At 36.8% G+C, this 23,332-nt stretch overlaps 1 protein-coding gene across 2 annotated transcripts in view; it reads right to left on the reverse strand.

The window, feature by feature from the left end:
• LOC126768872 (myosin heavy chain 95F) overlaps nucleotides 1-23,332 on the reverse strand; it is a 51,885-nt gene that overhangs the window by 9,863 nt on the left and 18,690 nt on the right. For both annotated transcript variants that reach the window (XM_050487251.1, XM_050487250.1), the window contains exons 2-17: nucleotides 11,844-12,036; nucleotides 11,002-11,075; nucleotides 8,549-8,678; nucleotides 7,339-7,503; nucleotides 6,555-6,817; nucleotides 6,151-6,300; nucleotides 5,717-5,973; nucleotides 5,113-5,270; nucleotides 4,689-4,853; nucleotides 3,237-3,360; nucleotides 2,499-2,607; nucleotides 2,141-2,338; nucleotides 1,213-1,437; nucleotides 843-1,050; nucleotides 537-778; nucleotides 358-470 (exon numbers count right to left, since the gene is read on the reverse strand). In XM_050487251.1, the coding sequence (XP_050343208.1) occupies nucleotides 358-470; nucleotides 537-778; nucleotides 843-1,050; nucleotides 1,213-1,437; nucleotides 2,141-2,338; nucleotides 2,499-2,607; nucleotides 3,237-3,360; nucleotides 4,689-4,853; nucleotides 5,113-5,270; nucleotides 5,717-5,973; nucleotides 6,151-6,300; nucleotides 6,555-6,817; nucleotides 7,339-7,503; nucleotides 8,549-8,678; nucleotides 11,002-11,075; nucleotides 11,844-12,030 (2,768 nt within the window). In that variant the 5' untranslated portion in view covers nucleotides 12,031-12,036. The remainder of the gene's footprint in view (nucleotides 1-357; nucleotides 471-536; nucleotides 779-842; nucleotides 1,051-1,212; nucleotides 1,438-2,140; nucleotides 2,339-2,498; nucleotides 2,608-3,236; nucleotides 3,361-4,688; nucleotides 4,854-5,112; nucleotides 5,271-5,716; nucleotides 5,974-6,150; nucleotides 6,301-6,554; nucleotides 6,818-7,338; nucleotides 7,504-8,548; nucleotides 8,679-11,001; nucleotides 11,076-11,843; nucleotides 12,037-23,332) is intronic.

Below are 23,332 nucleotides of genomic sequence, written 5' to 3' on the forward strand. Positions count from 1 at the left end.
TATGGAAACCAGACAACTGATATACTACGTATTTACAGATAATTACACCCAGATTCACGACAAACAGACACGTTCATGCACACAAATATCTGTCCTAGGTGGGAATCGAACCCACAATCTTCGGCGTGAAAGGCAAGTATCTATCAACCGCACCAATCGTCCGTTTATGATTTTTAAGATATACTTACTTATAAGGTACATTTTACTAGAGGAAATGTAGCTAATTGTTTAAAATTGAGTCGGTACTAATATCTACAAGCTCGAGTAGGAAATAGGGGCACTGGTACTTTTACTAAAACTTTTCAAAATCTATCAAGTCGGGCAGAAATGTGCAGGAGAGGTGGTCGCCCACGTTACCTATTCTTCTGGTCGATCATCGCCTTCTGGAGGTCGGCCATCTGCGACTCGATCTCCTTCGTCAGCGCCGCGTACGTGCTCTCGATCTCCTCACTGGTTATGTTTTCGTTGGTCTAAAAACAAAAGCATTTAGATAGAGCCGCCGCAACTCCCCCCCCCCCGCGGGCGGCCGGCCCCACCTTGATGTCCCGCGCGGCGCCCGCCAGGCGCGCGGCGGCGGCGGCGAGCAGGCCCCGCGCGCGCTCGCGGCCGGCGCGCAGCTGCTCGGCGGCGCCGCGCACGGCCGCCAGGCGCTCCTCCAGCGCGCGCAGCTTGGCCAGCCCGCGCAGGCGCGGCCGGTGGCGGCGCCGCGCCAGGTGGCCGCGCACGCAGCGCTGCAGCGTCACGAGGCAGCGCCGCCGGTGCGCCAGCTTGTGCTTCACTGCGGCAGAGCGGACGGGTGAGCGCGGCCCGGGGGCGCCGGCGGCGGGGGGCGGGGCACTCACGTTTCACGATGGACAGCACGGAGAAGATGCCCCTCCTCCAGCGCGACTTGACGAGCCAGGCGAGCACGGAGTCGACGATCGCCCGGAGGCTCTCGGGGTCGGAGCGCATGATGGCGTCGAACTCGGAGTACTTGCCGGGCCGGAAGAACACGCGCGTCACGCCGAACTTGTAGTCCTTGTCGGACAGGCCGAAGCTGTGCACTATCGCCTGCGGGAAGCGAACGGTTTACGTGTCGACAGCGTCCGGAGACTATAGATATATATGAGCGCATTGGTGTACCTGACCGAACATGAGCATGAGATAAAGTCCAGGAGAAAAAATAATATTAATACGAAATAAACCTCGCAGGAATATAAATACTGCACTTACCTGGCAAAATACTTTAGGTGATAAATTCTGCAACTTTGGCGGCAAATAGGAGCTGTACATATTATGTAAATCTGCGAATGGAGCTCTCGAAGGGAAGCCGTGCTCCATCAACGCCAGTACTGCGATAGTTCCACTGCACTGCAACTGCGTGAGGACCAGCGAACCTTCGATCTGCTTCCCCACCATACGAGAATTGGGCTTGATGCAACGGATGAAGTTTGTGCCCTTTTGAAGAAAAGTTTCTTTACTCATTGTTGTTTTTGGAAAATTCCAGAAGGTTTCAAACGATTAACAGATTTAATTGTCCCAGAAAACAATTACTGACACTTGTAGTCAGGTAAAAAGTTCAAGCTTGTTCCATGTTTTATTGTTATTAATTGTGTTATGTTTGATGACATAACTAGTGGTGTCGTACGACAACCATAAAAAACAAATTAAATAAATAACAGCCTTCACCTCTAACATTTTATATCTTTAAGAGTTAAACGTAATAAATGAATGGGCTATGTACAAAAATGTAATTAACATACAAACATAAAACTGCCTGTTTACAATAAACCTATTTCGGGTGATCAAATGGTAAATGAAACTAAGGAAGAGCTTTTTACTGTTCACACAACTATAATAACAAAATTGATGATCTTTAACATTATGTAATATCAGTAGCGAATCTAGACAGCGCGATTCAGAAATGTGACAGATTCAATCAACGCCATCTATCGCTACTGAGTAGTAATATACGCCATTATACACTGCCAATTACTTGAAATCATCATTTTGTTTCATGACACTTTTTTTCCACATGTCTTCAATTAACGTCCCCAATTCTGGCCTATGGCAGCAATGAGAAATTAACGAGATTGTCTTTATAAAAAGTCGAGAGCGGAAACTGGTATTTATTAATAGTTTTAGATAAAAATTAACTTACATTTTCCTTTAATTTATCCATGAGCTGAGACAACTGAGTTTGGAACTTAGCGCCAACCGATATAAAGTTCAATTTCCCTTTGGCGTTGTTGTTATCCGACGTTTCGAACAATTGCTGGACCAACGTGTTGTTCGACTCCTGGACGAGGAATTCCAGCGAAGCGTGAAGAGCGTCGTTGTTCTTCTCAATGAATTGACTCTGGTGACCGATGAATCGAAAACGAAATACGTCTATTAAAGCAGACTTTTCCGAAAATGTCATGCATCACTACTACAGGTTTAAAGGCATAACTGACAATAAATCCAGCAGTATTTTTTAAGGGAGAATTTAGCGTAAGGATGGAGCGAACCGCACTTACCGTGTTGTAGCAGACGGCGCCGGCGAAGTGCCGCAGCAGGAAGCCCTCGTGGTCGCGCAGCGTGCGGTGCGCCTTCAGGCGGGACGCGCGCGGCAGCTGCAGGCGGCAGCTGGGGGGGGGGTTGGTATTTAAGGACAATTGCCAGGGAAAGCGAGCTCGTTCAATGTGATTTCCACATTAAAAAAGTTTTAATTTATATCTAAAAATACAGTAACAGCCTGTGAATGTCCAACTGCTCGGCTAAGGCCTCCTCTCCTTTTTTTGAGGAGAAAGTTTGGAGCTTATTCCACCACGCTGCTCCAATGCGTATTGGTGGAATACACATGTGGCAGAATTTCAGTGAAATTTGACACATGCAGGTTTCCTCACGATGTTTTCCTTCACCGTCAAGCACAAGATGAATTATAAACACAATTAAGCACATGAAAATTCAGTGGTGCTTGCCCGGGTTTGAACCCACGATCATCGGTTAAGATTCACGCGTTCTAACCAATGGGCCATATCTAAAAATATTCCCAGTAAATTACAAAAACGTTTCAATGACGCATATGTTATAAATTAATATAATTGATAATAAAAAATCGTCATCTAATATTTTACTTGCCCGTATCCCATTACATATTTCGCCATATTTTGGATCGGCGAAGTGTAAAATTTCACCACTGTATGGGTGTATTATTACGCGGCAGTTATGTGCTCAATAAATAGATTCACTTTGTCGCTTCTTTTATAACTTACTTCGCATTACCGCCTCCGAGTTCCTTATGCACGGAGTTTGTGAAATGCCCGTATTCTGGTTTTGGTAATTTAGATTCTTCATCAAGAATATGGAAGACACCGTGATTCTTGCTTTCAATGAGATCTGGAAAATGTAATAAGTAATGACAACGAATATTACCTTTATAAGAGCTTTCCTTTGATTGCAACGGATTTTGAAATTCAGGAATTTAATAATACTAAGTACTGCTCCTTGGCGATAAAATGATGTCCTCCTAACTGATCTCGACCACGGCGGCCAATTTCAAAGGTCTAGTCAACTGCGCAGGACATATTACAGTGCACGAATGTGTGCGCAAACGCAGGTGCGCTCTTTAAACTGACGGTAAATCCGACATGAGCGGAAAGAGTCCAAGCGCAGGATCAACAGTCTGGGCTGCTACTCAGAACCTTACTTTACTGGTGGTAGGGCTTTGTGCAAGCCCGTCTGGGTAGGTACCACCCACTCATCAGATATTCTACCGCAAAACAGCAATACTTGATATTGTTGTGTTCCGGTTTGAAGGGTGAGTGAGCCAGTGTAATTACAGGCACAAGGGACATAAAATCTTAGTTCCCAAGGTTGGTGGCGCATTGGCTATAAGCAATGGTTGACATTTCTTACAATGCCAATGTCTAAGGGCGTTTGGTGACCACTTACCATCAGGTGGCCCATATGCTCGTCCACCTTCCTATTCTATAACCAGTAATTTTTTATCGGCTCGACCTGGTTTGGTAGGTGATACCTAACTAAGCAGGCCTACGCACTAACAAAAAGTTAAAAAAAAAAAATTAAAAAGAATAAAAGAAATAAACCAGTTCGCCCTAGCTATACCTCGACTTCTCACACAAGTAGCGTTAGAAGTGTCATTTTGTTTATTATTAATTTCTTACTAATTAGTTTATAATAAAATACGTGTGTCAGTGAAAACTTACGTCGAAATAAAATAACACATAATATGAATGCTACAATGACAATGTCTGAGAAAAAATTGTTTGTTTTACGAGTAGAGGAATCGTTCTCCATAAGACAAACATTACTGTTTGTTTACTTACTATTGAAGAGGAAAAATAATTTCAAGGCGGAGACGGCGTATATATCATCATCAGAACGAATTATCAATAACATAAATTATTTATATAAATATCAGTATTTAAATTACATTGAATATTTTTAATATTAAGTACCTATAAAAATAAATATATCAAAATATATGTCTATTTATTTATCTGCTGACGGTAATCATAAATTTATAGTGGATAAACGCATCAGCGTCTCCGATGAGATTTGGCTGTATGTATACTTCATTGTTTATAAAGAAACATGTATTTTACAACGTTTTAAGTTTTTATTGTTTATTACGTTTTGATATGACAGCTTAAGTCGAAATGGTGGCTGTGTAAATAATATGTTAACTATATGAAAATATTTACCAATGCAATCCTGGTTATCAACAAATCTGATTTCAGGCACGTTTAAACCTTCTCGCTTATATAATTCCTGTTCGTTCTTTAAAATACGTTCGTTAAAGAACTGCTGTAACTTCTCGTTGCAGTAGTTGATACAGAACTGCTCGAAGCTGTTCATCTGAAAATACTCTGGATAAAACGGAATAATGCAGGATATTAGTGTTTGAATAGTAGTTATTATATTAAAAGTATTAGATATTTGGAGGATGTAACTAAGAAACAAATATAATGTGATCAGTTATTGGTATAGGTTGAGCTTATTTACTTAATAGACAAAACGATATAACAAACAGTTATTACATAAATAGTTGCACAGAAAAAAAGAAATTGGCATAAGTAATGGGATTTACATTCGCATAATGAATCAAGAGGAATTTTGCGCGCTTACCAAATCCGGCGATATCGAGCACACCGATGTAATATGCGGAAGCGCTGGATGGGATGCTACCGTTGATGCGTCGCACGATAAAGTCAAACAGTCGACTGTACACCGCCTTGGCCAACGCATCTCGTGCGCTACACGCCTCGTATGTCTTGAGCGGCACCCTGTAGACACAACACGAAAAACGAAACTCAGCCACACGCATCCCGTGCAACACTCCCGCGTGCTACGCACACACGACACGCTCGAGTGCTACGCACACACTACACGCCCGCGTGCTACGCACACACGACACGCCCGCGTGCTACGCACACACGACACGCCCGCGTGCTACGCACACACGACACGCCCGCGTGCTACGCACACACGACACGCCCGCGTGCTACGCACACACGACACGCCCGCGTGCTACGCACACACGACACGCCCGCGTGCTACGCACACACGACACGCCCGCGTGCTACGCACACACGACACGCCCGCGTGCTACGCACACACGACACGCCCGCGTGCTAGGCACACACGACACGCCCGCGTGCTACGCACACACGACACGCCCGCGTGCTACGCACACACGACACGGCCGCGAGCGGCTGGTGAGAGAACTCACATGATGGCGGTGCCCTTGGCGCCCCCCCGCGAGCTCTGCATGAGGCGCGACACGAGCGCCATGCGCAGCTCGGCGGGGTCGACGCCCAGCAGCGCGGCGGCGGCGGCCAGCGCGGGCTCGCTGTGCGGCGCCACGCCGCAGCCGCCGCGCGCGCCGCCCTCCTCCTCGAACTGCACGTTGCCGAGGTGCAGCACGGCCGCCACTATGGAGTACACGGACTTCTTCTCCGCCTCCGAGAGACCGACCCTCGACAGCGCCTGGTCGGAGCGAAAGAAAACTTTGTCGGTGAACGTCGGTCCCGATCGACAACGATAAACAAATATAGGAAAACTTATAATATGAGAAAGAGTTAATTAGCGGGTAAAAATCATGAATCACCGACGCGTTTGTGTTCCTTATGACCTCTAAAAAAATATTCGATTACTGATGCGAACCTGATGCAATCTCTGAAAGTCCTCCACGTCGTCTAATATGGGATCTCGTAGACCACCTTTCGCTTGCTGCTGTTTGCTTTTTTGACTAGCGTTAATTTTTTTTTCGGACTGGATCGAAGTAAAATACTGCGTGCAACCATTCTTGAGATACTGAAAGGTAAATATATTATTATGTATAATTCAGTTTGATGTATTGACTAATACTGTACTTTTAATAGACAAGCGGACGGGCAAATTGGCCAGCAGATGGTAAGTGGTCATGGACAACGTGTATGCGCCACTAACCTTGAGAACTAAGATGATATGTCCCTTGTGCCTTTAGGAACACGTTTTGTTATTGTAGTTGTAATTAGATACAATTACATCGGAATAACTGAACTTTCATGTCATGACAGCATATTTACCAAATAATCATCAGGCTTGGTTATCTTCAAGGCCGCGCGTAGTTCAGGCGGGGCTCCCGCGCACAGAAGATAGAACACATGGTAGTTCCTTTCTTCAGCGCTCTGGGTGCATATCCTTGACTTTTCCAGCAGATAATGCGAAATGTGTCCGCCTACCACTTGATATTTGTTTGAAAAGTGAACCTCCATAAATTTACCGAAACGGGAACTGTTATTGTTGCGAGTTGTCTTCGCATTACCGAATGCTTCGAGGATCGGATTGGCTGTCAAAGGAATCATCATTTTCCAGTTAAATGTCAATATAAAGTAATTTTAATCAGTTATCAAAATTGATGCTGCACTTGATGAAACATTCACGTCATATCTTTTGTCCAAAATCGTACTGTATACATATAAGTACTTTTTAAGTACATCGTAATTCCACCGTTGTGTACTAGATGGCGGTATAAAATAATTGTCATATTTTCTACATCGTGATGACAAGATTTCCTATCTGTTATAAGTTAAGAAAGTTTTTGAATAAAGCCTACATCCTCAGGATGGACGTCATGTAGAGCCCGAGACGGCTCGAAATTCAAGGCGGAGTCTAGTACTCGCCCCAACGCCCGGTGACGCTGTAAAGGCCAATAGGGCCAACGGCATACATTCATTCAAGAAAAAAAAATGGATATAGCATGGAAAACAGTGGCATCTAAGTGTTTTATTAGAAAATAGTGTAAAATAGTAAAGTACATCCTTAGGATCTAGGGAACGAGTTCTTCATATACATTATTTTCATACGTACCGTCTAAAATCTTTTGTTCCACGGGTCCCGCTCCCTTGGCCCACAAGTCACACAGATATTTAAGAATATATTTGGTCGACTCGGTCTTTCCGGCACCGGATTCGCCTGATACTATTATAGACTGTGATTGTTTCAGTGATTTCATATCACGGAATGCTTTGTCCGCTGAAATATTTAACAAAATTATCAAACTATTCAAAGATTAAATCTAAAATTATTTTCTGCAAAAACGTATAATTGCTCATCTTCGATATTTTTCTTTTTCGAGGTGTTGGTGGGTGTTCTGATTATCGCTTTAAGCAATAAAAATCATATTATGGTCGCCATATAATTAAGAACTATATATATATACTATATATAATACTGGTGGTAGTTTTGTGCAAGCTCGTCTGGGTAGGTACCACCCACTCATCAGATATTCTACCGCAAAACAGCAGTACTTGATATTGTTGTGTTCCGGTTTGAAGGGTGAGTGAGCCAGTGTAATTACAGGCACAAGGGACATAAAATCTTAGTTCCCAAGGTTGGTGGCGCATTGGCTATAATCGATGGTTGACATTTCTTACAATGCCAATATCTAAGGGCGTTTGGTGACCACTTACCATCAGGTGGCCCATATGCTCGTCCACCTTCCTATTCTATAAAAAAAAAAATTATTTTTTTCTAATGAAAATACAGATTATATAAAACTATTTTGCGATACCTCAAAAACGCTACGTGATTTATATTATATGCCTGTTTTGAAAATACATTATAGTCATTCAATAAGCGTTCTTAATCATATAGTAACCATTGTCTATAATCCTATAAAGCGTGAATCGCTAATTACCATTCAAAAAAAAAAAAACAAAACAATTAATGTTACCGAAGTTCGATAATCAACTTTGCTTCGTTAGTTGAACTTAAGTAACATTATTAAGAAAAATACATTAAAATTCGTAAAATATAAAAAAATTAAGACAATCTTCTGAACGACGTGTTTTTTTTTCCACAAATCGTATTGTACATGTCTGCTTAGTTTCTTTCGTAAATTTCATGTTTAGTAATTTAATAATTTTCTTTTAAGTAACTTGTCATACATTGTAAATCATAAAAAAAAAACGGAATAAAATCTTATTTTACCCGTTCGAAATTTGAAAATAATACTATCGAATAATAAGTTGCAAAGATTTCAAGACATTTGTTATTAATATAAATATATATTATATACCTATAGCGAAAACATGCGGCGGTAGCTCCCCCAATGATCTCCCTTGGTATTTTTTTATCGTGTTTGATGAATACATATCCGGTATATCTTCGTATGGATTAACAGCAAGCAATATATTTGCAACATACGTCTGAAAAGGATATATTGAAATTAAATGAACAATACAATCATTGTTACGATGGCACGTTGAAAGATTACTTGGAGTTATGTGAAATTGGACTTGTCTATTATATTTTTAATTTGGAGTCATTATTATCAGTTATTTTTATAAATGTGTGAGTGCACTATTTAACTTGAAATCATTTGTTTTGGTTAGTTTTATGGGTGTATGTATGCGTAAACCAGCGGTAAGTACAGCTAAATCGTGACATTTGAATCTGTTCGTTTAATACTCTTGGAATACAGAACATAAGTGTTTGTATGTAAACAGCGTGGCGAAATGGCACGTAGAAATTGTTCTGAGTCTTAACAAAATATACTAATTATAAATTTACTCGACAAACAATGTTCTTTTTTTGTTCTAAGACGAGCCGGTTGGCGTGGTTGGTGGATTGCTTGCCTTTCACGCCGAGGTTTGGGTTCGATTCCCACCCAGGACAGACATTTGTGGGCATGAACATGTCTGTTTGTCCTGAGTCTGGGTGTAATTATCTATATAAGTATGTATTTACAAAAGAAAAATAGTATATGTAGTATATCAGTTGTCTGATTTCCATAGTACAAGCTCTGCTTAGTTTGGGATCAGATGGCCGTGTGTGAAAAATGATGTGTAATTATTTTATTGCTAATAACATCATTAATCAATGTCGTTTATTATCATAATGCAAAAAAGTTGGTTAATTTCTTTTCCAAACCGATGGTAGTTATGATTTTGCCTATCAAGTGTAATGAACTGTAATGAACTATATTGAATAAATTAATGTGAATCAAAATTTCGATTCCAGTTTAATCTACGTTAGCTATTTTAGGTATTACCTTTAAAATTATTATACATTTTATTTTATAAATATATATATATATATATATATATTTAGTACAGAAATGATATATCAATTAAAAAGAAGTAATTAATCATAATGCTACGAATTCAACGACAATTCGTCAAGCCACGAAGAAACAATTCAAATTAGCTGTACTGACAGATAAAAATCACTCAAGAAGCCCTTGACAGTTACGATGTGTATGCTGCCAGTGTTATTCTCCACAGATATTTATAACCAATATATAAAATATTTTACTGTTTTAACATAAAACATATGATATTAGTATAACGTATATAAACATAATATCCATCGATGTGAGATCCTCAGGTATGAACGATCTTATATACATACAAATTGTAGTGCTATATTACAGACATTATTTTCACTTTGTTGAGACATAGAAAAATCAATATGACGTTGCGTTTCGTTCAAGGTGAGGAAAATATTGAACAAATTGTTCTATGGCATACAGGTACATAATAATATTATATTTAATAAGCAGTATTTTGTACATGTTTAGTCAAAGCGTCAATAGCTCAATGGTATACGGGCGTAAGTTTGATTCTGACTACTTGGTTTATTATCGTCTTCACTTCTAGCACAGCTTAATTGATATTATTCTTAAAAAAAAGTAGACCTTACTCCAAACTTACCGTACAAAAACGATCGTGAAACGTCCGATTCAATGACATGCGACATTGACTTCTTGTTAATATTTCCTTTAATTTCTCATAGTGATGAAGGGAAACATCGTGAAGAAACCTGCATTGGATTAAAATCCACCAACCCGCATTGAAGTTGCGTAGTGGAAATAGTGCGTAGTGGAATAAGCTACAAACCTTCTTTTCAAAATTAGTGAAAGTTTTAGCCCAGCAGTGGGACATTTACTTTACTTTATCGTTTAGTGATGACGTATAGCAATTATAAAGATAATACGTTTCTCTTTAAGACGACAATGGCGTGAGTCATCCGATAACAGCGAGGTTATACTCTATGAACTAATTCGTAACTCGTCTGTGAATTTAAATGTTATATCCAAACAAATAACTCAACGTCATTGAATGCGATAATTATGAAAAAATACATGACCGATTTGGTTTGCTCACATTTTCAAACTTCTCAATTTTATTCGGTATACATTTATTAACATTATAGAAACATTATAGAAACAGATAAATATTATACAAAATATTGATGGTCGTAATTGGTTTTATTTTTATGTTGTGAATGTTTATTTATTTTATTTAGCACAACCGACAAAACATACGCTGTCGTCATCTGACGCTCGAAATCTTACACTTACTCGTCTGACGCTCGAAGTCTCAATTAACCCCTACCGTGTACCGAGCGCTAACGAAAACATGTTTAGACATCAATAAATAAAGCAGCGATCTCTTTCAGACAACCTCCTTTGGTTAGAGAAAATGAGGCTATGAGTTAGTTTGTTATAATAAATTACTTTCTACTTACATAGATTTTGTTGTTCTTGTAACGCGTCAGCATATTGTTAAGAAGTGTCGCCTCATTAAGGAACATTAATTCACCTGAAAACGATTAATATTCATTTTTATAAATTTGTTAATGAGCCGAGATAGCGCAGTTGTAAGAGCCAGCACCACGGAATTACAATTTGTAAATGGAAAACATTGTGAGGATGATAAAATTCTGTCACATGTTTATCCACCATTGGAGAAGCGTGGTGGAATAAGCTCTAAGCATCTCTCAAGGGCAATCAGTGGGATATTTACACGTACGTTAAAGTAGTAGAGGAATAAAATCATTCTTCGCGTACTAATATATTTGTTTCAATTATAATAATTTTACGCCGTTTTAATAATTTTGTAAGTAATGACATATAATCTTTACAAACTAGTTACGCCTGCATCATCCAAGGAAAACGAGTCCACTTCACAAATGAACTTTTCAAGGCTCTCAGCCATTGTTATTATTACAAGAATAATTTTGATATGCTTCAAAATTATACTTTATTATTTAGAATTAAATATAAATATATCATCCTCATCCTCTGGCATACGAGAAACACCTCACCAAAATTTCATTACAATCTGACGAATAGTTTTATAGGAGTCTTAAAGGAGAAAAACATCATTTTTATTGAAACATCATGGAGTCCTTTAACCGTCGGGTGAAAAACTGCCACAGAAGTGGATGCCATTGCCCAGCAGTGGGATTATTTGCCTAGTGCCTGCACATACTTCAATATCACTCGATCACAGCGTCACCAACTATGTCCAATTTCTTTTTACATCAGACCGTAACGTACAAGGAACTGATAAATAAACACAACTTACAATTATCATCAACATCTTTAGTTGGCTCTCCAGCTGGGAAGATATCGTCGAAGCTGCAGACCCTCCTCGGATATTTGTTGTCGACTGGAAACACATCTGCCTCTTCCCCCATCAACTCCTGGAGTCGCGCTAACACGAACCCCTCGTTCGGATCCCGGACCCATACTAACTGTTTGTCGATCGTCATTTTTTACTGAAACAAAGAAATGTAGTAAAGTCATATTATTTTAAAACAAGATTACAGCTCGTCCGTCACGATATTTAAATATATTTTTAAACCATCTTCATTTCTTAAGAACTAGAAAATATGAGTATCTCAGTGTCTGAGATGGCCCAGTGGTAAGAACTGGTGAATCTTAACCGATGATCGTGAGTTCAAACCAGGGCATCACAAATTAAACACATGAAAATTGTGCTTAATTTGTGATTATAATTCATCTCCTGTGAGGAAACCTGCATGTGTCTAATTTCACTGAAATTCTGACACGTGTATTTCAACAACCCGCATTGGAGCAGCGTGGTGGAATAAGCCCCTAATCTTCTTAAAAAATGGAGAGGAGGCCTTAGCCCGGCAGTTGGACATTCACTTACAGAAAATATGATAACATGAGAGGGAAGTTTTAAATACTTTTACCACTAAGCTAATTTAGTAAGCACTCTATCGTATTTCACACCTCATAAACCGATGAGATGGCAATCTGACACGACACGAGAAATCAGGCTCTACGTGTCTTCCGTGACATGGGCGTACTGTATAAACAATAGCAGACTGACATCTTCCTTACTCTGGGCTGTTATTGAGTTGGTTTGAACGACGGGGTTTGGTCCTAATCTCTCAGCTTTTTATTACATTATTATTATTATTGTTTCCGCACGCGGCTTTGTATGATATTTAAATACTCTATCTCATTTTATGTACTCTGACAACGAGTATGCAAAAAGTCATGTAGTAAAAGACGTCAAGCGTAATAAACAAACAAATAAATAAATAAACAATCTCACTTTAGCATTTATAATATTATTTTTCTTAAAGAATAATATCTATGCACGATTTAAGAAATGACTAATATTCCTATTTACTCCGAAAGTGCATTTTTAGATCGCTAGGCGACCCTTAAACCATTGAAGCTTTAATATTATAATAAGGATAGCCTTACTAAATTTACAAAACAAAACTTAACTGATATGCTTCGAGTGGTGTTTGAAAGCTACTTTTTTAGAGTCACTCAAATTTAAGCTTTAGTCAATATTGACGTTTGAGTATGCGGAATTTTAACTTAACGGCTTCTTAAACAATTGAGTTGCACTTAAATATTTAAGTGACGTTCCATTATTCGGCCGATAGACTGTAATTAATCCTCTTTCAAGTTACACTAGGGCGAGGGTGTGAAACCCCTAATTGTATTAAGCTACTACGTCAATAACATATCCTCGTAACCTAAAATAATTCCGATAAACCTAAACCAATGTAAATATTTGAAAAACATTTTCGCCTTAATTACGTGGCTTAGCTGGTATCTTAATCTGTTTTTTCTCTCTCTCTCTGTCATCATTGTTTTGACAATCGAAAGAAGAAGACATAGCATTGTTTATCCTATCAACTCAAAAAAAGATTTCTATAGCTTGTTCCAACCGCAAGAAGAGTAAGAGTAAATTTAAGTATTATTGCTCGAAATAATGAATAATCTATGACATTCATTATGGATTTTCGAAAAAAATGTAAATGTCCGATATAAATGGGTCGGTTGGGTTCGATTCCCACCCAGGACAGACATTCGTGTGTGAACATGTCTGTTTGTCCCGAGTCTGGGTGTAATTATCTATATAAGTATGTATTTACAAAAGAAAAGTAGTTTATGTAGTATATCAGTTGTCTGGTTTCCATAGTACAAGCTTTGCCTAGTTTAGGATCAGATGGCCGTGTGTGAATAATGTTGAAGGATATTATTATATTATTACTAATTAGATAAATGGAATATTGTTATATTATAAATAAATATACATTAATCAAGAACTGTTTGTAGTGCATAAAATAGCGAAGCTTTTAAAAATATCGCATGACATATGTAAATTTAAGGTTTGTTTATCATAACTCCATCGATTAGAATTCGGTACAGCAGTTATCGTTTTATTTAACAACAACGTAACCTTCGAATAATAATTGATAATCAACGTCTCATTAAAACACGAGTCACAATAACAGGCCATATGAAACCACGAAGAACAAAACGCAGCCATGCATAGAGATCAGAAAAAAAGTGTTTTCATAATTATGTAACAGTTATAAACATTACAACCGAATGGTAATAAAAAAAAAATAACTAGCGCGTAATATAACGAGAGCATACCGAAAGTCACAATTCACTTTCGTTACGAACAAGTGTGGAATACTCGTATTACGTAATTGGCGTAATTACATTAGTACCGTATTCTTTTATAGGAAGAAAAGAAAATGGTACATTTTATGTCTTAATGGTAACCGATACTGACCAACATCGAATTTGCGCTCTTGTAAGAAAGATCAATGATTTTAATTCGTCGCAGGGCTTTGTCGAAGCCCCGTTTGTATAGATCATCAAACAGCAAGACTTGGCAATTTTGTGTTCCGTTTTGAAGGATATTGGAGCAATTATAACTGTAGGCACAAGGGACATAACACCTTAGTTCCCAAGGTTGGCCGCGCAATGGCGATATAAGGGTTTAATATTTCTTACAGTGCCTTATGGACATGGTGCTTTGATGTGGCCCATTTACCAATCTGGCTTTCTATAAAATAAATAAAAATATATTCAATTCAATTTTTTCGAAAAATTGTGGTTTTACTGATGCCGACTGCATTAAATTGAAAGAATCGACGATGTTATGTATCTTGGCCCTGTAAATACACTGGTTAACTCGACTTTGTTACCGAAACACAGAAGTACAAAATATGTGTTTGGTGGTAGATTGCTTAGTATCCAATAACTAAGGTATATAAATAAATATTAAAAGTAATGAACTAATGCGACTATCTATATTATAATATTATAAATGCGAAAGTAACTCTGTTTGTCTGTTACGCTTTCACGGCTATACCACTGGACATGGTACTGATAAAATTTGGTATAAACTCGAACCTCAAAGAAAGTCATGGGCTACTTTTTTACCAAATACTGGCCCCACCTCTCCTTATCACGACCGAATCAGCGGAAAGCAAGTTATTTATAAAAAGATAATATTCTTGCAATTCGTTAATATTTTTAGTTGTGCCTCACTAATGTTTTCAACAATATCGCTGCGGATCGTTAACATTTCGCGTTTCAACGCAGCTGCCGTTCCGGTGGGTGCTTCCGGAAACGAAATGCTAAATAAGAGCCAGCACACCGTCGATCTAAACAACTCACTATCGATAAACAAACACGATAAACAAAAACTGTTACATTCCAGCTATTTTCTCTTAAATTGTTTATTATTTAAAATAGCATTTGTTAACGTGGAGTGCGTTTGATAATGTAAATATAAATGGCCGGCGATTGAGTCTTTATTTTTTGGATAGGTTCTCGTTTCAAAAGTAATTTATTTATGGCTATATGTATAGTATGTGTATTTTATATTTACATTTAATAATTGGTATTGTTTTAATTAAATATTAATATTATTTTATTCATACCACCACCTACCCCATATCCTATCTGTAATTACTTACACTCGGTTACCTGGAAGAGATCGCTGTGTAGCGATAAGGTCGCCATTATTGTACATTTATTTAGGCTATATACATGTTTTGTATTTTTCTCTTTGTGGTGTGATGTACAATAAAGTATTAAAGTAAAGTAAGTATTATATAGAAATATTTACTTCTTTCCTTAATATTAAATAATATATCTACAAATTCCACAAAGTGAGGGTACTTTGTGTTTTTGTGTTTGTCTGTGTGATCGCGATAAACTCATAAACTAATGGTCAGATTTCCTAAAGGTTTTCACCAATGAACCGAGAGTTTCACGATGAAGGTTTAAATTTAGATTTGGTTGAGCTTTACCAGCGTGCGCCGCGTAAACCAAAAAAATTATAAATATGTTTTACGAATAAACGTTTATTCGTAAAACATATTTATAAATTTTTTGTTGTTCTTCCCATGCGAAGACCGGAAAGGGTAGCTACTTTAATATAAATAAAAGCGTTCGAACATTATAATGAAATATAAACGCAAGTGAAAGTAGCTGAATATTATAAAAGACGACATAAAACGCAAGTTGGCCATTAAACCATTATTTATATCACGTACCGTAAAAACTTTTTGTGGAACACATGTAATAACAATTAAAAGAACTGCTATTAAATTAGCGGATCAAATGAAAACGAAATCTCACAAAACTGTTGTATAATAGGAAATAAAATTTTATAGATGCACTTCATATAGTGGAACGGATCAGATTCAGCAGTGTAGCAGCATTCTGTAAGAACTCACTTCATTACTCATCCGTGAAATGTTAACAGCTGACTTATGGTATACTATTTTGATGTGTATATTCTTGAAATGTTATAATTATTTTGGTCAATGTCACTATCATAAATATCACTGACATTTCACGACCGTTTTCTGTAGTAAGTTTCGAAATTTTTTCTGACGTAATATCCCTACTCAGTAAGAAATATATAAACAACTAAATACGTATTTTTTTATGGTATAGCTAGGCGGACGAGCATATGGGCCACTTGATGGTAAGTCACCAACGCCCGTAGCCATTGGCAATGTTGACCATTGTTTACTGTAAATGCGCCCACCTTGGCTGTTACACTGACTTCACTCACCCTTCAAACCGGAACACAACAATACCAAGTACTGCCGTTTTGCGGTAGAATATCCGATAAGTGGGTGGTACATACCCAGACGAGCTTGCACAAAGCCCTACACCAGTAAATATAACATATATGATATAATTCTCTTGAAAATAATAACTGAGACAAATACAAAACGATTACTTACATAGATTCGACTTGTCTTCTTTTATAACGAAAGAACAATGAAAATATAAATAATTTATGTAGATTGACTGCTGCGATTGTGGAAAACAAAAACGTATAACGCACTGGCGGAAATAAGTGAACATCAGCGAGAATCAGAGGATAGCAGACGAGAGTAGCGAAAGCGTACACAGCCTAAATTGTAATGACGATACGATTGAGCGTACAATAATAGTCCATTGAAGAAAGTTTATTCAATGTAAGATCGCTGTGGATTAAAATTGCAAATCGTAATCCTCAAGGGATATATTTGTATAAATGAATTGTATTCTCATTGGGATTTGGTTTCGATTTCATTTCCGTTCCTTTCACACTTAAGACTGAGAGAAATATTAATTTTCCGGCAACGCTTTGTGTAGTCATTCGGATTATTATTCTTGTATCGTTTATATATTTCGGTTTCTAAGCTTGTAAAAGTCAATACAATATATAACTTACGAGAGATTAAAAATACCCGCGATGTTTAAAAACCTAACCAAAAGTATGGTTGCGATTTTAATTCAACTTCCTTAGTGATCATCGTTTGCAGATTTCATAGCTGTATTTCGAAATGGCAAACCCTAATGTCAACCTATATTCGTTAATAAATATCATCAGCAAAATAAAAGTAAAAAGGCACAGACATCATGAATCCCGTGGATGACGTAATACAATAAAGAATAATATGTCCCTAACGTTGCTTCGAGATCATTTCCTTTAAGATAAGTTCAGAATCATTATGTCATTAATTTGAGGTTAAGGAACTCGATAAAGCAGTTGTCTTTTTAAACAGCAATAGCATTAATCATGACTCGGCCCCCGACATTTTTAGAGCGTGTTGGACAACAATGGATTTTCAATGCAATCTTATAAGACAGTAACCATTACACTAAGGTAAATTATACCTAAAACCTTTACCCTAGAGATTAAATTCGAATGGCGTGATAAAGTTCGGTCACGGTATACATTAGACTTGACCGTATAACCTCAAAATATGGCATTTTCGTGGAATGAACCCAAATGGCCGCACCTTCCAATTTTGCTAAGTGTACAATAAAAGAGGTATCCATTAGATATTTTTATAGAACATATTTTTTATACAGAATAGTTAGGCGAACGAGCATATGGGTACCTGAGCACCTGATCAACATGAATGGCATTGTAAGAATTGTTACCCATCGCTTACATCGCCAATGCGCCAACAAACTTTTTAAAGTGATATTGCAATTCTTTATCACACAACACCTTGATCTGTACTTGGATGATAAATGACGCACGCTCAGAACTTGAAGGTATATCTCAAACAACAGATGTTAATGAACAAATAATGTTTTGATAACACACTTGTTTAATGCTATGCAAATATTGTGGCAATATAACGAATACCTTCATTGTTTAACAGTCCCAACACGAACAAATTATATAAAATTAAAGCTAAGACGTTTTTCTACCAGCCAACCTTAGTGAATGCAAGAAAAAACGTTTATATATAGACGTGAGAGACAAAAATAACTCACACATAAACATACTAAGCGAATCTAAATAAATTGTCAAGTTTAAAGACAAATCCGATGAAAAGTAAACACTCAGTCCTATTCTGCTATTGAGTTTAATGTATCATATTAATATTATGAAGTTTAAAAGTTTGTAGTACGATATATTTTGAGTTACTATTTATTTATACTGGTGGTAGGGCTTTGTGCAAGCTTGTCTGGGTAGGTACCACCCACTCATCAGATATTCTACCGCAAAACAGCAATACTTGATATTGTTGTGTTCCGGTTTGAAGGGTGAGTGAGCCAGTGTAATTACAGGCACAAGGGACATAAAATCTTAGTTCCCAAGGTTGGTGGCGCATTGGATATGTAAGCGATGGTTGACATTTCTTACAATGCCAATGTCTAAGAGCGTTGGTGACCACTTACCATCAGGTGGCCCATATGCTCGTCCGCCTTCCTTTTCTATAAAAAAAAAAAAAAATTTATAATATACTTTTTTTTATTAAAAAAAGGATATAGATGACATAACTTTCCGCTACAATCCTAAATAACCTAGAACCCTGGTAGTCAAAAAGCATCAAATATGGTAAACTTAGCTGTTACTTATTTACTAAGAAGAACTTTCTATCATGTGTATGTGTGAAAATAATTAAATAAACGATTCACACGCACACATACATGTCGAATAATATCTAGAATAGCAACTGAAGTATTAAGAGATGTAGATAACATCTCTCGATAACAGGGATGAGATTGAAGAGATAAGACGATCAAACAACTCTCAACGCGCCCGAGTTCTCATGAGACAGAGCATTTAAATTGACGGCAGACGACCTCCGGGGTCGAGTTGCGATTTGCGCAGCAATGAAATCGTCCACGTTGAATTGATATTTATTAATCAAAATTTCTTGTAATTAGATTGACATTGAAACACTCAATAAATATATATATTCAAAGGTGCAAGTGCTTTATCTCTTTCCTTCACATTATTGTCGTTAAATTTTTGCTGTAATAATAGTTTTATTATAAACACAGTTAAACAATCAAATCAAACTCGAAATCAAGTCAAACAATAAACATAATAAAAACAAAAAAAAACTATTTCTCAGATATTACTTATTTCAGAATTAATAGTTTTTTTAATATTAATAAATATATATACATAAAAATGTATGTTAGTATAGATATTTTAATAGCCTTTTGAGATTTAGATAGTCTTTATGGCACGTATTATTATAAATATTTCTTATGAAGGAGGTTATAATAACTTCTATATCAGGCCATCGCCATGATAAGGACAAACGGGACGTCTCAGAAATAAAAAAAAACATAGATAATATGCAATAAATATGTGATACGGCATATTGATACGAAAATAATTTGAACAATTACAATAAGTCTTTCATTTGACATCAGAACGAATGACGGAACGTTCATTTAATTATCTTATCGAGTCAAGGCTCATGACACAATGAAAATTCTTAGGCGAGAACTAAGTACTTCTTTTTTTTGTAATATAAAATAAAAAAACAATTTGTACGACGCGCTAGAGTTAAACACATCCTCTAAATGCAGGTGAAATATAATCAGTTGATTTGTTATTGAATATTAAATAATCAGTCTTTAAGGAAAATTTGTATTACAATAGATGCGCTACCGTATATTTACTTTAATATATACTGGCTGCCCGTCCCGACTTTATACAGGGAAATTTTTCCATTTTCTGTTGTTAAAAAAAAAAGTCGATCGCAGCGCCACCTTATGGTAGGTACCACCTAAGGAAGATCTCACATTTTGAAGAGGCAGCTATGGAAATTGTTATTTTAATTCAAAATTATGACGCGAGCGATGCCGCGGGTAAAGCCCTTGCTATCGGCCATATAAATTATTTCATATTAGCTAAATTATTATACAAAATCAGTGTCATACTCAAATATAATAAACCAATTATCTCCAAGGTTTCTTCTTTATAAAGTTAATCATTTTTGGGCAAGGTATACGTGTTTATTAAAATGGAGCAGGCGGCAGCTCAATATGGATTGCGGTGTCCATATTGAGCTGCCGCTGAGCCGGCTTCAATTAGTTATTAAAATTAATCTCATTAGTAAAGGTTATAAATGTATCAGAATATACACACAGACAAAAACATGGATTGAATGGCGGATCATGTGTTCCAAAAAATAATTCTATTTACTTTATATAAATTTGTATATTTATTTAAAAATAGTAGTCAGTAATTACTGGCAATCTTGCCCGTAATTGGTCTCTCGTTCATATCCACATGACGAACCGGTAATGCTTCCCGATTCAAAAGTACTTGTAAATATATATTTCGCAATAAACGCAGACATTTAATAAACGTGAAAATTATAATGTTACTATTAAAAAAATACAAGTAGAATGCGGTAGGATAGTAATACTAAGCAAAATTATGTTCGATGAAGATAAAACGGAAACCGGTACACGAGTCGACGAACGCGAAGATTACGCATTACTTTTCAATGTAGGCGTAACAAGAGAACACCTGCTCTCGCTCACATCCATTGCTAAGTGCGCCTACGCATAGATCCTTTTATTTTAATATGACTTAATTACAAAGTAGCTTTATTTGAAACAAACGCGACATACTTATTAACTATATTATCTGGTTGGATAACACTTGACTCATCATTCGTGTTCGAACTATATTCATCCATTAACAATTTTGTCTAGTAATCCAATGGCAGAATGAGAAAAGATCAACCAACCTCAGTATATACATACCATACAATAACCTAACAACAGTTCTTGGTGAGTATATTATCTTTATTTATAATACAACACTGCTACATAACTACATACTTTAACTTCCAAAGTTATGGTAACGATATTCAAAACACCATTTTTCCACGAATCCACAATGAATACCATTATGTTTTTAAATCTCTACCAGTGACGTCATATCAATTCCGGTCAAAGTTGATAATTTTTGTTCACTCCTGCTTTTGGAATAGGCTACAAAAGTTACAGCCTGTGAATGTCCCACTGCTGGGCTAAAGCCTCCTCTCCCTTTTTTGAGGAGAGGGTTTGGAGCTTATTCCACCACGCTGCTCCAGTGCGGTTCGGCGGAATACACATGAGGCAGAATTTCAGTGAAATTAGACACATGCAGGTTTCCTTAAGATGTTTTCCTTCACCGTAAAGCACGAGATGAATTATAATCACAAATTAAGCACATGAAAATTCAGTGGTGCTTGCCCGGGTTTGAACCCATGATCATCGGTTAAGTTTGACGCGTTCTTACCACTAATTCCATCAGATATCATTTACACTAAATTTTTCCTTTAATCTTTGTCTTCTTGTAATGTCGTTCATCCCACTGCATTACATGTTCAATTTAAATGATTGATGTAAAACATTATTGCTCTTGAAGCTATATGACTAATTACTTAATGAGAGTAATTGCAGACCCTTTGTTGAGTAGGTCTCTCAATTATTTACTTTATCTAGTTTACTCATAGACATGTTGTATATAATGGCTGATCCGAGACAGTACTATATATTATGAAGTAAATTATTAATATTATTTTTGTGTCAATAATTAATAGAAAATATACTTGCGTTTTATGCGATTAATAAATGTGTGTTTTGTTCTCCTTTTTTGTTTTATTATTATTAGCTAGTTTAATACATTGTCATCTTAACTCCTTTGAATAAAAAAAATAGATACACATTTATTAAAGAATAAGTTTAGTTTTAAGTGTTTATTACTTACAATTACGCCAGCTTAACTCAACGTGACTATCGATGTTTTAATTTTTCTGTTAAATTAAAAAAAAATGAGCACTAATGATGTTAAAAATATTTATATATAAAAATAATTTAGAATACCTTTCGCCAGGCTGGTGAAATATTATTACGAGTTGCATTTTATAAAACATGAAGAGGGTACACCACCGGTTTAACAATATCCGGTTGTACTTGGATAGTTTTAACGAATTAAGGGAAAACTTAGACAGGGAACTTAGAAGCGAAGTTAAAAATAAAGCTATAAATCTCTCATGATAAAAAAAAAATCCTCTTGCACTATAAATTACAATAGAAAAGGCCATAAGGAAATTACAAAGAATTTGATCATTATTGTATTACAGTTTCACTTCCAGAGAACTGTTTCTTCAGATCATAATTAGTATCCACAAAATAAATATATGTGTAAGTGTAGTGTAACTTGAAGCCGAGATGGCCCAGTGGTAAGAACGCGTGAATCTTAACCGATGATCGTTGGTTCAAACCCGGGCGAGCACCACTGAATTTTCATGTGCTTAATTTGTGATTATAATTCATCTCGTGCTTTACGGTGAAGGAAAACATCGTGAGGAAACCTGCATGTGTCTAATTTCACTGAAATTCTGCCACATGTGTATTCCACCAACCCGCATTGGAGCAGCGTGGTGGAATAAGCTCCAAAACCTTCTCCTCAAAATGAGGAGAGGAGGCCTTTAGCCCAGCAGTGGGACATTCACAGGCTGTTTCGGTTCGGTGGTGTAACTTGCAAATAATTACTTACTAGAAGATGCCGGTAGGAACATCTTTAAGAAAGTTTTATAAAACTTTTATATTATATTGTTTTATGTCCGATAAGAGATTCACTATGAAAGCACTTGAATACTATTAAATCACGAATTAACAACGATAATAAGTCAGATAACTCTTTTGTCTATCGAATATGAAATTTAAATTCGTGGTATGCAAAAGAACAAATGATCGAACATTCTCGAAACGTCTTTGAAAGGCTGTTGAGTGTGACCAGCACTAATAAATAGAAACCAATTAAATAGGAGTTGAAACCAAAATCTAATTATTATTTTTTTATTATTAATGGAAAGCAAGTCATTAAAAATCCAAAATTAATTTATTATATTAAACACTATGGCCATTTTTCTTACGTAAATTATCCTTTATTGTAGATGACAGGTAATTTTGTTAATATGACCTGGAACAATACATGCTGTCGACAAACCAATA

Source organism: Nymphalis io, chromosome 6 (genome assembly GCF_905147045.1).
Source record: "Nymphalis io chromosome 6, ilAglIoxx1.1, whole genome shotgun sequence".
NCBI classification, from domain to species: Eukaryota; Metazoa; Arthropoda; class Insecta; order Lepidoptera; family Nymphalidae; genus Nymphalis; species Nymphalis io.